At 42.6% G+C, this 15694-nt stretch overlaps 1 protein-coding gene across 1 annotated transcript in view; it reads right to left on the bottom strand.

The window, feature by feature from the left end:
- Positions 1-10378: 10378 nt before the first annotated feature.
- The window catches only part of ZNF157 (zinc finger protein 157), a 30482-nt gene continuing 25166 nt past the window's right edge, over positions 10379-15694 (bottom strand). The window contains 4 exon segments of the mRNA XM_052662697.1: positions 10379-10499; positions 10501-11557; positions 14450-14545; positions 14838-14964. Coding sequence (XP_052518657.1) covers positions 10379-10499; positions 10501-11557; positions 14450-14545; positions 14838-14964 — 1401 coding nt within the window.

The raw sequence follows: 15694 nt of genomic DNA, 5'->3' as shown, positions 1-15694 counted from the left end.
AGCTCAGATGGTAAAGAAAGTGAAAATGAAAGTGAAAGTCGCTCAGCCATGTCCAGCTCTATACAGTCCATGGAATTCTCCAGGCCAGAATACTGGAGTAGGTGCTTTCCCCTCTCCAGGGGATCTTCCCAACTCAGGGATCAAACCCAGGTCTCCCACATCAGGTGGATTCCTTACCAGCTGAGCCACAAGGAGATCTGCCTGCAACGCAGGAGACCTGGATTTGATCCCTGGGTTGGGAAGGTCCTCTGGAAAAGGAAATGGCAACCCACTCCAGTATATTCTTATCTGGAGAATCCCATGGACAGAGGAGCCTGGCCGGCAACAGTCCACAGGGTCACAGTCAGACAGGACTGAGTGACTAAGCACTCACTGTATAGTATGTGCTTTTGGTGTCACAGCTAAGAAACCACTAAGACTCAAAATTTTAATATAGATTTGGCTCCAGTGCTCATATACTTCATCATAACACTACACTGCCTGTCTAGCAATTAAATCACTCTTAGTAATATTACACAGGAACTTATTAAGAGAGTTTTATGTTTTGACCTGAAAAACATACCCAATGGGTGAATGCACCCATGAATCATCCTCCAACGCTATCACAGACCTCAGAAGGATTCTGGGTAGGGACTATGAGGCCCATCTTTTAGGGAGAACTAAGAGGTGGCAAGAATACATAGAAGAACTGTACAAAAAAAAAAAAAAAACTTCACGACCCAGATATTCACAATGGTGTGATCACTCACCTAGAGCCAGACATCCTGGAATGTGAAGTCAAGTGGGCCTTAGAAAGCTTCATTACGAACAAAGCTAGTGGAGGTAATGGAATTCCAGTTGAGCTATTTCAAATCCTAAAAGATGATGCTGTGAAAGTGCTGCACTCAATATGCCAGCACATTTGGAAAACTCAGCAGTGGCCACAGGACTGGAAAAGGTCAGTTTTCATTCTAATCCCAAGGAAAGGCAATGCCAAAGAATGCTCAAACTACCACACAATTGCACTCATCTCACATGCTAGTAAAGTAATGCTCAAAATTCTCCAAGCCAGGCTTCAGCAATACGTGAATTGTGAACTTCCAGATGTTCAAGCTGGCTTTAGAAAAGGCAGAGGAACCAGAGATCAAATTGCCAACATCTGCTGGATCATGGAAAAAGCAAGAGAGTTCCAGAAAAACATCTATTTCTGCTTTATCGACTATGCCAAAGCCTTTGACTGTGTGGATCACAGGAAACTGTGGAAAATTCTGAAAGAGATGCGAATACCAGACCACCTGACTTGCCTCTTGAGAAATCTGTATGCAGGTCAGGAAGCAACAGTTAGAACTGGACATGGAACAACAGACTGGTTCCAAATAGGAAAAGGAGTACGTCAAGGCTGTATCTTGTCACCCTGCTTATTTAACTTATATGCAGAGTACATCATGAGAAACGCTGGGCTGGAGGAAGCACAAGCTGGAATCAAGATTGCCAGGAGAAATATCAATAACCTCAGATATGCAGATGACACCACCCTTATGGCAGAAAGTGAAGAGGAACTAAAAAGCCTCTTGATGAAAGTGAAAGAGGAGAGTGAAAAAGTTGGCTTAAAGCTCAACATTCAGAAAACGAAGATCATGGCATCTGGTCCCATCCCTTCATGGGAAATAGATGGGGAAACAATGGCTGACTTCATTTTTCTGGGCTCCAAAATCACTGCAGATGGTGATTGCAGCCATGAAATTAAAAGGCACTTACTCCTTGGAAGGAAAGTTATGACCAACCTAGATGGCATATTCAAAAGCAGAGATATTACTTTGCCAACAAAGGTCCATCTAGTCAAGGCTATGGTTTTTCCTGTGGTCATGTATGGATGTGAGAGTTGGACTGTGAAGAAAGCTGAGCACCGAAGAATTGATGCTTTTGAACTGTGGTGTTGGAGAAGACTCTTGAGAGTCCCTTGGACTGCAAGGAGATCCAACCAGTCCATCCTAAAGGAGATCAGTCCTGGGTGTTCACTGGAAGGACTGATGCTGAAGCTGAAGCTCCAGTACTTTGGCCACCTCATGGGAAGAGTTGACTCACTGGAAAAGACCCTGATGCTGGGAGGGATTGGGGGCAGGAGGAGAAGGGGACGACCCAGGATGAGATGGCTGGATGGCATCACCGACTCGATGGACGTGAGTCTGAGTGAACTCCAGAAGTTGGTGATGGACAGGGAGGCCTGGTGTGCTGTGATTCATGGGGTCGTAAAGAGTCAGACACGACTGAGTGACTGGACTGAACTGAACTGAAACTTGAGTGAGGGATGGGCCAGCCCCAAGGCTACACATGGACCTGGACCCCATGCTGCACACCACATAGGACTGCCACCCTCTTCGTGCCTCTCAGCCACCAGAGTCTCTTCCAATCAGAGATTCACACACAGACACATGAATGTGGGGGTGAGGGATAACTCACTTTACTTACCTTAATGGATTTTCTAGAAAGGTAATGAGAAGAAACATAGTGACTCACATCAGGACTCTGAACTAAGCCTCTCTGTAGAGTCTGCTTCTCCAGGGCAGCTACAGCTAAAAGGATCTACTGAAAGGAAGGTGCTCCCTCTGGAGCCTGCAACTACCACTTGCTGTTTAAGGCCCAGATAGTAAAGAATCTGCCTGCAATGCGGGAGACCCACGTTCAACCCCTGGATTGGGAAGATCCCCTGGAGAAGGGAATGGCAACCCATTCCAGTATTCTTGCCTGGAGAATTCCATGGACAGAGGAGTCTAGTGGCCTACAGTCCATGGGGTCACAAAGAGTCATACAAGACTGTGCGACTAACACTATCACATCCAGTGTATACAACAGTCCTTGGTGCTGAGACATAATTGGCAAAACCAGAAAATAGGCAATAGGAAGTGTGAACAAGCCTAGAATTGAGGTAAGATCAGGGAAGGCAAAGTAATCTATTTCATGTACTAGGGAACTGCTAGAAGAGGCAGTCTCTGGTTCCAGACAATAGGTCAGGGCTGAGGAAAAATCCCCAGACACTAGAAAACAGCCATACAGACCAGTAAACAGTCACAGCAGCGATGTGACCAGTCAGAAAAACTATCAAATGGCCAAAGAACGAGAAAACAGTCCTTGTAATTAGAGGACAGCCAGAGACACTCCAGAACAGTCAAATGGAAAGAGAAAATACCCCTAAATGTCATACAACAGCTAGAAATACCTAGGAGACAGCAAGACAGATAAGAGAACAATCTCAAGCTGAGAGCACAGCCAGAGAAACAAGGAAACAGCTAGCCAGACAAAGGGATAGTGTCTGGACCTGAGAAATAGGTGGGGGGCATCATCAAATATCTAAAGAGACCACAAAACAGTCCTTGTATTTGGAATACTGTCAGAGGGGCAACAAAAGAGCCAGAGCAACAGGGACTAAACCCTGAGGATCAGGTCAATAACATCAAGGAAGAGTCCCTGAAGTGCAGGGAATAAAAAAATTTTTTAAAGCAGTCTGTAGGACTAGGGAACCATCAGAGTCCAAGGAACAGTTACAGGGATTGAAACAGTCAACAAACCAATTTACAGAAATCAGGAAATGATTACTGGTCGTAACATAGGGTCATCAGAAACTGTGGGGAGTAATTACAGAAATCAAATACAGTATTTTAATGACTAGTGAGGATTCAACAGACACAGTCATGGGAGCTAATACAGCACCAGCAGACTTCATTATGGGGGCTCGTGGGAGTCAGACACTGTACTGGTGACTAATAGATCATCAGAAACCATGAAGGGTCTAATGGTAGGGAAGGCTCTAATGAGGCCCAGGTATTATGCTGGGGCTCATGAGGATAATACACTGTATCAGAGGATGAAGAACTGGCATCCACAGGATTGAGGGTAGCAAATGGGCTGATGCTTAGATGGAGACAAAAATCACTTTAGTGGTGGCTAATGGCTAATGAGCAGGATGATAAAGTACTAATATGAGATCAGCAGACACTAATCAGATTTTTTATGAGGACTCAAAAACACTCTCTACTCGTGACCAAGATTAGCAGACACAGTGACGACAGCAGATACTGTGAAAAAACATGAGCCAAAGACTCTAAACTAGTGCCTGGTAATCATCTGTCCCAGTGTTGAGGCCAGTATAAGGTTAGCAAATATAGAGATGGGCTGTAACATGTGGTCAGCATGCACTGAACTGGGGCATCATTGCATTCAGATACTGTATTAATGGCTAATGGGGAATCAACTGGCACAGTGATGATGGTTAACGCAGGATCAGCAACATTGTGACTGTGACTTACGAAGATCAGAGACATTGTACTCATTGCTAATGGGTGGTCAGAAAGGTGAGACTAGTGTGGAATCAGCAGATACTGTGCTGGAAGCTCCTGGAGGTTAGTCTCTGATCTTATGGCTACCTGGGGATCAGCAAGTATATTGCCGGAACTTCGTGCACATTGAAGAAAATGTACTGCTGCCTAATTGAAGATCAACAGACACTGTGATGAGAGCTAATGTGGGGTAAGCAAACTCTATGGCCTCAATGGATCAAAGACACAATGCTGCTGCGGCTGCTCAGTCGCTAAGTTGTGTCCAACTCTTTGCAACCCCATGTACTGAAGCTCTCCAGACTCCTCTGTCCATGGGATTTTCCAGGCAAGAATACTGGAGTTGGTTGCCATTTCCTTCTCCAGGGAATCTTCCTCACCCAGGGATCAAACTCATGTCTCCTGCACTGGCAGGTGGATTCTTTACCACTGAGCCACCTGGGAAGCCCCAAAGACACAATATGTGCAGTTAAAGGTGGGGGAGGAGGACTCAGCGCAGACACAGGGATTTGGCTACTGTAAGAACAAAAAACATGGTAATGGGTCCTCAAGGAGGTCATACTCTGTATTCAGTTCAGTTCAGTGGCTCAGTCGTGTCTGACTCTTTACGATCCCATGAACTGCAGTACGCCAGGCCTCCCTGTCCATCACCATCTCCCGGATTTCACTCAAACTCATGTCCACGGAGTTGGTGATGCCATCCAGCCATCTCATCCTCTGTCGTCCCCTTCTCCTCCTGCCCCCAATCCCTCCCAGCATCAGGGTCTTTTCCAATGAGTCAGCTCTTTGCATGAGGTGGCCAAAGTACTGGAGTTTCAGCTTTGGCATCATTCCTTCCAATGAACACCCAGGACTGATCTCCTTTAGGATGGACTGGTTGGATCTCTTTGCAGTCCAAGGGACTCTCAAGAGTCTTCTCCAACACCACAGTTCAAAAGCATCAATTCTTCGGCACTCAGCTTTCTTCACAGTCCAACTCTCCCATCCATACATGACCACTGGAAAAACCATAGCCTTGACTAGACAGACCTTTGTTGGCAAAGTAATGTCTCTGCTTTTCAATATGCCATCTAGGTTGGTCATAACTTTCCTTCCAAGGAGTAAGTGCCTTTTAATTTCATGGCTGCAATCACCATCTGCAGTGATTTTGGAGCCCAAAAAAATAAAGTCTGCCACTATTTCCACTGTTTCCCCATCTATTTCCCATGAAGTGATGGGACCAGATGCCATGATCTTCGTTTTCTGAATGTTGAGCTTTAAGCCAACTTTTTCACTCTCCTCTTTCACTTTCATCAAGAGGCTTTTTAGTTCCTCTTCACTTTCTGCCATAAAGGTGGTGTCATCTGCATATCTGAGGTTATTGATATTTCTCCTGGCAATCTTGATTCCAGCTTGTGCTTCCTCCAGCCCAGCGTTTCTCATGATGTACTCTGCATATAAGTTACAATGTACAGCCTTGACGTACTCCTTTTCCTATTTGGAACCAGTCTGTTGTTCCATGTCCAGTTCTAACTGTTGCTTCCTGACCTGCATATAGGTTTCTCAAGAGGTAGGTCAGGTGGTCTGGTATTCCCATCTCTTTCAGAATTTTCCACAGTTTATTGTGATCCACACAGTCAAAGGCTTTGGCATAGTCAATAAAGCAGAAATAGATGTTTTTCTGGAACTCTCTTGCTTTTTCCATGATCCAGTGGATGTTGGCAATTTGATCTCTGGTTCCTCTGCCTTTTCTAAAGCCAGCTTGAACATCTGGAAGTTCACAATTCACGTATTGCTGAAGCCTGGCTTGGAGGGTTTTGAGCATTACTTTACTAGCATGTGAGATGAGTGCAATTGTGTGGTAGTTTGAGCATTCTTTGGCATTGCCTTTCCTTGGGATTAGAATGAAAACCCACTTTTTCCAGTCCTGTGGCCACTGCTGAGTTTTCCAAATGTGCTGGCATATTGAGTGCAGCACTTTCACAGCATCATCTTTTAGGATTTGAAATAGCTCAACTGGAATTCCATCACCTCCACTAGCTTCATTCGTAGTGATGCTTTCTAAGGCCCACTTGACTTCACATTCCAGGATGTCTAGCTCTAGGTGAGTGATCACACCATCGTGATTATCTTGGTCATGATGGGTATCTACAAATCAGAAGACTAATGTGTGATCAGCAGATACACTGATGATTGGGGCTATTTAGGGGTCTTTAGGTAAAGAACTTGGAACTTGGTAAATGGGGGATCAGAAGATAGAGTGACAAGGTCACGTTCTACAGACATTGTGCTGGGGCTCAAGAGGATCAAAGTCTATTGGTGACTAATTAGGAAACAGCAGATAAATATTGGTGTAACTATGCTGCATTGTGGGTTCATGAGGTCAAAGACACTGTGAAAGTGTTAGTCGCTCAGTCGTGCCAAACTCTTTTCGACCCCGTTGATTGTAGCCCACCAGGCTCTTCTGTCCATGGAATTCTCCAGGCAAGAATACTGGAGTGGGTAGCCATTCCCTTCTCCAGAGGATCTTCCCGTCCCAGGGCTCGAACCTGGGTCTCCTGCATTGCAGGCAGATTCTTTACCGTCTGAGCCACCAGGGAAGCCCCAAAGACAGTGTACTGATGGCTAATTTAAAAAATCAGATATAATGAGGAGATCTAACGTAGGATCAGCACACATGTCAATTAGAACTCATTGGGTTAAATATACTGTACGGTGGCTGATGGGGAATGAACAGACAAAACGGTGAAAACCAACATGGAGACAACAGCCACTGCAATAGGTCTAAAGGAGGTTATAAGTTACACTGCTGGGAGCCAATGGAAGGGAGGTTGGTAGCCACCATGCTGAGTCTAAAGGAGGGCAAAAAGATGTGATAGTAGATCATCAGTCACTAAGCTGTAAGCAAAAGGAGTGAAAAGATGATATGCTGTGAGCAAATGGGGGTCAGCAAAACTTGTAATGGCAGCTGAAAGAAGTGGTGAGACATGATGATATGAGCTAAAGGGAGTGAGTAGATTCTGCTGGAACAAAAAGTGGAAGAAGACAAACTATTGTGAGCTAATGGTAGGTTAGCAGACATTGTGCTCTTGACTAGTGTCAATGATAAGAACTGCTATAAACTAATGCGGTGTTAGTAGATACTGTGCAGACATGTCATGGGGGTAAAAACTACAGCCTGGTAGCTAATGGAGTATGAGGAGAGACTGTGCTTAGGCTATCAGGAGCCACATACATACAGAAGTGTTGGCCAGTAGGGTTATCACATAAGTGACGGTAGCTAATGGAGGACCAGCACAACCCACCATGGAGCCTTAGTAAAGGTCATTTTCATGGAGTAAAACCATTTCTAAAGCCTTGAAAGAATGAAGTCTCCCATTGCCAGTGTCTTTCATCTGATCTAGTGGTCAAGATTCTTTGTTTTTCTCCCAGGCAGCCTACATCTGACTCCTGATATGGAAATGGGAAACTTTTTATTGTTGTGCTTTAAATTTTTAATTGAGAGATAATTTACATACAATAAAATGCACAAATCTTACATTTAATCATTTGATGACTCCTGTGTATTCTCATTAACACACACTCAGTCAAGATACAGAACAGTTCCGTCATGCCTGGGGAAGTTCCCTCCTACCTCTTAGGAGTTAATTCCTACTCCAGAGGCAACCACTGATCTGCTTTCTGTCACCACAGATTACTTTTTTTCATGTTTGACATTTTCCATAATAATAGTCATTTTAAAACATCAGATTTAATTTTTTAATGGATGAGCTGAAGATTGGAAGAAATGAGGAGATGGCATCTTGATAAACGTAATGCTTAGCAAACAAGGGTGAGGGCATGCTATATACAAAGTGAGAAAAGTGTAATATGTATATTCGAGTGTATGCTGTATTGGAGGACATCTAATAGTTAATTCAAATACCCTGGGTTGTCGTAATCCTTATGGAACACTCAGGGGGAAAAGCAAAAAAAAATCATGTAATTTAGTATCAATATTTATTATGGCACAGTGCTACCCAGTACTAAAAGTGAAGGATTTGTTTCTGCTTATCAAAAAAGTACAAGGGGAAGCATGCACAAGGTTGAGAGATTTGTCATTGATAGACCTCCGCTAAAGAAAACTCTAAAGGATATTATTCAGGTAAAGAAGAAAATGATCAGGAAGGAAATGTGGGAAAAAATAAAGAGCAACCAAAGTGGTAAATATGTAGGTAAAATAAATATATAAAACAAAAGTGTTTTCTGGGGAGACATGCACACGTGTATACACACATACTTAACATATAGATAGATACATATATTACATATATATATACCCCATAATACATCATATTTTAAAATATATGTATATACATATATATGAGCAAATTTTCTATTAAAAGATTAACTTTCAAAGACAATTTCTTAGAGAAAACCATAAAATACTACTTAAAATTTAACAGATTTTAAATGAGTTAGATAAAAAGACAAATACATTCAAGGATGGAAGGGCTTAAAGCCATTTTACACCTTTCAGATAGGCAACAATTTATAAAAAAAAAAAATAACAGATAAGTCCTAGTGAATATGTGGGAAAATGTAAACTTTTTCTCAAACTGCTCATGAGAGTGTAAAATAGTACAATTTTTAAAAACTTTAATATTTAGTCAAATTGAAAAACTTCTATATCAATCAGAACCCAGCTAGGAGACAGAAGCCATACCAGTTACTTTAATAGAGAGAATTTATTATTAAAAAATTTTTACTAGTTATGAAGTTATTATGAAGTTACTAACCACATACCTTAAAAGCAAAAAGAACATTAAAATTCTCATGGACTCAGCAACTGCAGAAAGCAGTGGGGCTAGGGTAAAAAGGGAAGAAGTTGGAATTACTAAAAATAGAAGGTTTTAAGTGGGCTCTCATGTGACTGAGATTCATAGTTCTAAGGAGGTGGCACTAGCCAGATGTTCCAAGTGTCTCTGAGGGGGTGCAGTACCATAGAGCTGTTAGTACTGGGAAAGTGCAAACTGGATTAAACTGCTGCTACCATGAGGATCTGCTGCTGCCCAAGTGAAGAAGCAATGCTGGGCTGATACTCAGATAAACAGGGTGCCAACTGGAATTGAAAAAAAAAAAAAGAACAAGTCCCTTCTTCCTTCCAAAGGCTCAACATTTATATTTCATATCTCTTATTGGCAAGACCCAACAGAGAGTAGCAGCTGGCAAGACAGGAATGTGTTCTATAGAGTCATGGCCCCAGCATCACAAAGTCCCAGTATAGAAGGGCAGGTTTGGAACTGGGGCACAATAGATTAATAACTGGCATACTGCCTACACCCTATGACCCATCATTGCCATTTCTAGATTTAAATACTAAACACAGAAATGATACAAATGCCTTTCACTAGGGGAATGGAGAGATAAATAGATAAACCAGAGCTATATTTACCAACATGGATAGATCTTGGAAAGGTAACATTTCATGAAAAAAAGCAAGCTGCATAAACAAAAATAGTGTGATACTACTGATGTAAAGTTTCTAAAATATAGCATTATATATTGGAGACTTCATATTATACAGCAAAAACTTAGGGTAGATTAAAATTCTCAATGTTGAAAATGAAACCTTCACTTTAGAGGAAAGTATAGGAGAATATTATCACCTTGAAACTAATAACATAAAAACATAAAACCTAGGCAGAAGAAAAGAGTTAACAAAATTAAAGAACCAGTCACAGACTGAGAGGAGATATCTGAAACACAAATGACTGAAAAGGGATTATGTTCTCATATATTTTTTTAAAGAACAAGGAAAACAACATTTAAACCAAGAAGTAAAAGACAGCCTATTAGAAAACAATGAGCAAAGGACATGAACAGTCATTGCACAGAAGAAATATAACAATGACCAGTCAACAGGTAAGCTGATTCTCAACCACTAATTAGGGAAATCCAAATGAAATGAAAACAACAATAAGCCACTCCCTAAGGGGATCAGGACAATTTTCACACCAAGGTAGGAGCCATATTGTTACAGGTACACTCTGTGTGCCCCAGTTATCAGATGGCCCAAAGGGCTTGATCAAATGGTGAGGGGAGTCTTCTCAGAGAAGCTTTCTCCACAGTAAGGGCTGGCCTAAGTGAGTTCTCTCATGTTCTGTGAGGTGTGCCTTCTGGCAGAAAGCTTTCCCACATTCTTGACATTCAAAGGGTCTCTCCTGTGTTAATGAGGCATACTTTCTCAGAGAAGGCATTTCTTCATTCACAAAGTTTCTCTCCTGTGTGAGTTCTCTGGTGCTGACAAAGGGATTTCTTCATACTGAAAATTTTTCCACATTCACTACATTCATAGGGTTTTTCTCCTGAATGCATTCTCTGATGTTCAATGAGGCGTGCTTTGACATAGAAGGCATTACCACATTTGTTACATTCATAAGGTTTCTCTCCTGTGTGAATTCGCTGATGTATTCCAAGAGATGAGTGCACACTGAAAGATTTCCCACATTCATTACACCGGTAGGGTTTTTCACCCGTATGAGTTCTCTGGTGATTATTGAGAGTCATCTTCAATCTGAAAAATTTCCCACATTCACCACATTTATAGGGTTTCTCACCTGTATGAATTCTTTGATGTTGGTTTAGGGATTTTTTTGCACCAAAGTTTTTCCCACAAGCACCACATTCATAGGGTTTCTCCCCTGTGTGAGTTCGCTCATGTTGAGTAAGAGATATCTTAACACGAAATGTTTTCCCACATTCGCCACATTCATAGGGTTTCTCCCCTGTGTGAGTTCTCTGATGAATCATGAGGGTTGCCTTCTCAGAAAAGGTTTTCCCACACTCAGTACATTCATAGGGTCTCTCTCCTGTGTGTGTTCTCTGATGTAGAATGAGTTGTGACTTCCTGCCAAAAGATTTTCCACATTCATCACATTCAAAGGGCTTCTCTCCTGTGTGAGTTTTCTGATGAGCAATGAGGTATGATCTTGCACTAAAGGTTTTTGCACATTCACCACATTTATAGGGTCTCTCCCCTGTGTGTATTCTCAGATGTTCAATAAGGTTTGATTTCCTGCAGTAAGTTTTCCCACATTCATTACATTCAAAGTTTCTCTCTCCTGTGTGTGTTCTTTTGTGTCCAACAAAGCTCGTTCTCTTGTAGAAGGCTTTCTGATATTCAACAGTTTGATCCAAAGTTTGAATCTTCCAATGCTGAAGGTCACTATCATGCCTGAGGCAATTACCCCAAACAGAACTGTTGGCACCTGGCAGTGAAAAAGAGCCTTTAAAAATAAATCAGACCATATCACTCTCACTCAAAACCCAACATAGGCTTTCCCTTGTCACAGTATAAAGCTTAACAAAGCCTATAAAAACTCTACATAATTTAGTCTCCAGCTAACTCTCAGATCTGTGGGATATTCTAAAAGAGATGGGAATCCCAGACCACCTGACCTGCTTCTTGAGAAATCTGTACACAGGTCAGGAAGCAACAGTTAGAACTGGACATGGAACAACAGACTGGTTCCAAATAGGAAAAGGAGTACGTCAAGGCTGTATATTGTCACCCTGCTTATTTAACTTATATGCAGAGTACATCATGAGAAATGCTGGGCTGGAGGAAGCACAAGCTGGAATCAAGATTGCCGGGAGAAATATCAATAACCTCAGATATGCAGATGACGCCACCCTTATGGCAGAAAGTGAAGAGGAACTAAAGAGCCTCTTGATGAAAGTGAAAGAGGAGAGTGGAAAAGTTGGCTTAAAGCTCAACATTCAGAAAACGAAGATCATGGCACCTGGTCCCATCCCTTCATGGGAAATAGATGGGGAAACAGTGGCTGACTTCATTTTTCTGGGCTCCAAAATCACTGCAGATGGTGACTGCAGCCATGAAATTCAAAGATGCTTACTCCTTGGAAGGAAAGTTATGACCAACCTAGGTAGCATATTCAAAAGCAGAGACATTACTTTGCCAACAAAGGTCCATCTAGTCAAGGCTGTGGTTTTTTCAGTGGTCATGTATGGATGTGAGAGTTGGACTGTGAAGAAAGCTGAGTGCCGAAGAATTGATGCTTTTGAACTGTGGTGTTGAAGAAGACTCTTGAGAGTCCCTTGGACTGGAAGGAGATCGAACCAGGCCGTCCTAAAGGAGATCAGTCCTGGGTGTTCATTGGTAGGACTGATTTTGAGGCTGAAACTCCAATACTTTGGCCACCTGATGCGAAGAGCTGACTCATTGGAAAAGACCCTGATGCTGGGAAAGATTGAGGGCAGGGGGAGAAGGGGACGACCGAGGATGAGATGGTTGGATGGCATCATCGACTCGATGGACATGGGTTTGAGTGAACTCCGGAAGTTGGTGATGGACAGGGAGGCCTGGAGTGCTGCAGTTCATGGGGTCACAAATAGTTGGACACGACTGAGTGACTGAACTGAACTGAACTCTCAGATATCACTTCCTAACACTCTCACTACCCAACCTTGATACACACCAGCATCTTTGCTAGATACCCCTGAGGTATATATCCCTCAGACTAGGCTTAGCACTATCTGTTCTCTCTGCTCAGAATGCTACTAAAATCTACATGGCTCGGTCTCACTTCACTGGTGTTGGTGTACTAATGTTCAGTTCAGTTCAGTCACTCAGTCGTGTCCGACTCTTGGCCCCAATCCCTCCCAGCATCAGAGTCTTTTCCAATGAGTCAGCTCTTCGCATCAGGTGGCCAAAGTATTGGAGTTTCAGCTTCAAAATCAGTCCTACCAATGAACACCCAGGACTGATCTCCTTTAGGACGGCCTGGTTCGATCTCCTTCCAGTCCAAGGGACTCTCAAGAGTCTTCTTCAACACCACAGTTCAAAAGCATCAATTCTTCGGCACTCAGCTTTCTTCACAGTCCAACTCTCACATCCATACATGACCACTGAAAAAACCATAGCCTTGACTAGATGGACCTTTGTTGGCAAAGTAATGTCTCTGCTTTTGAATATGCTACCTAGGTTGGTCATAACTTTCTTTCCAAGGAGTAAGCGTCTTTGAATTTCATGGCTGCAGTCACCAACTGCAGTGATTTTGGAGCCCAGAAAAATGAAGTCAGCCACTGTTTCCCCATCTATTTCCCATGAAGTGATGGGACCAGATGCCATGATCTTCGTTTTCTGAATGTTAAGCTTTAAGCCAACTTTTTCACTCTCCTCTTTCACTTTCATCAAGAGGCTCTTTAGTTCCTCTTCACTTTCTGCCATAAGGGTGGCGTCATCTGCATATCTGAGGTTATTGATATTTCTCCCGGCAATCTTGATTCCAGCTTGTGCTTCTTCCAGCCCAGCATTTCTCATGATGTACTCTGCATATAAGTTAAATAAGCAGGGTGACAATATACAGCCTTGACGTACTCCTTTTCCTATTTGGAACCAGTCTGTTGTTCCATGTCCAGTTCTAACTGTTGCTTCCTGACCTGTGTACAGATTTCTCAAGAAGCAGGTCAGGTGGTCTGGTATTCCCATCTCTTTCAGAATTTTCCACAGTTTATTGTGATCCACACAGTCAAAGGCTCCCCAAAGAGTCTTCCCTGACCACATTCTCCAAAAGCACAAACCATCTCTGTCTACTCTTCTTATCTTGAATTGATTTTCTTTTCTCCACCAAACATCATGTATTCATTTGTTTCTGGTCTCTTTTCCTCATTAGACTGCAAACTCCAAGAGAAGAGAGATATTACTTTATTCACTATTGGACCCCCCACCTAGAAGGTGACCAGCATATAGTTGACCCTCATTTAAGATTTGGCAGATGACTAAATGAATGTATAAATGAGTGATTGACAACAGAAGGCATCCAAGACAACGGAGGGAAGGAAGACAATTGAGAATACTAAAGAGAAACAGACTAGCTAAGAATAAATATCTAAGCTGAGGCAGGCAGGGAAAGACAAGAGTGGTAAATACAAAAATCGAGATAAAATAGGAGAGAGCACTTAAGTGTGAGCATGATATGGGGATGTAGGATTTAGGTATCTAAAGCATATAGACCTTCTGTCCTCCAGTCATTTTCAAAGAGCAAGGGCCTCTGAAAAGAGATTCCTGAAAAATACTACCCAAAGATAACCTTTGATTTGAATTCCTTAAGTCTTATTTCTCCTACTTTTCATATGTTGAGTTTTTGCTCACTCACCTGTGTAACCATGGTCTGAGGATTCCTCCTCTAATATCCACAGTTCTTCCCCTCGCTCCAACTTGAAGATCATCTCTGGTTTGGCCACGCAGAGGCCTGTTAATGGGAAATGGCACAGGACGTGGGCCAGGTTGCCTGAGCTTTAGGGCCTCTGATGGAGGAGAAAGGTGCATCTTCATGAACTGCACAAGGAAGGGTACACACTGAAACCTTTCACTGGGGGAAGTGAGAACACACACACTCTTCCTGGTGCTCCAAACTGATAAATTATCTATGACCCCTTGAATCTAGAACTGAAGTATCACTGAACTCTACAAAGGCTGCCCAGGTGATAGCAACCAAGAAAGGAAAAACATGCTACCAGGAGTTAGGTGGACAATATCCTCACCCACAGATGCCAGGTTGCTGTAGTTCTCCAGCATCACATCCCTGTGCATGGTCCTCTGGGCAAGATCCAGTCTGTGCCACTCCTGTCGGGTAAAATCCACAGCCACATCTTCGAATGACACGGATCCCTGTAACAACAATCTGCAATGATCAGGATAGAACATCTGGAAAAGATACGTGGGAACTAATTTTTCCAGTAGAGCACTTCTGAAAGTTGACTAGAAAAAGCTTCACTGGTGTCAACTGAAAAAAAATGTACAACGTGAGAGTTGTGAGTTAAGTTTTACTTAGGGCAAAATGAGAACTATAGCTTAGGAGACAGCATTTCAGATAGCTCTTAGGAACTGCTCTGACAAGGAAAGTGGAGGTCAATATATATGTGATTTTGGTGAAGGGGGTACATACAATCAAGCACACATCGCAGTAGAAGATTGCTGCTAGTCACAAGAGGCAGATGTCTCTGTTAACGATCTTAGTGCTTTTCTAGATATGAGAAGATACAAGAAATTGGGTTCAGAATATTTTCTCCTGAAAATATCTATCTGAAGGTCTGCTCAAGACTATCTCATTCCTGATCTCTGCCCTCAACTCCTTTCAGGGTATGCTGAAGGCCAGTGACTACAGTAGCTAGTGACCTAATCCTTATAGAGGCAAAGAACAAGTGACAATCTTTAGCTGGCACTGGAAACCTGACTCTGTCTTGCTTGATACCATCCTTTGGGAAAGAAAAACCTAGAACAGTCCTGCTAGTGTATTAACTTTTCGATTCATGGAGAAAAGACCACTGACTGCTGAGTTAACACTCTGTGTCTGGACGCATCCTAACTGCTGAGGAAACAGAGTGCCTGCTCCCAAGGA

This window comes from Budorcas taxicolor, chromosome X (genome assembly GCF_023091745.1).
Source record: "Budorcas taxicolor isolate Tak-1 chromosome X, Takin1.1, whole genome shotgun sequence".
Lineage (NCBI taxonomy): Eukaryota > Metazoa > Chordata > Mammalia > Artiodactyla > Bovidae > Budorcas > Budorcas taxicolor.
Note: the sequence above shows the minus strand (reverse complement) of the source record. Positions and strands in the feature narration are given on the sequence as shown.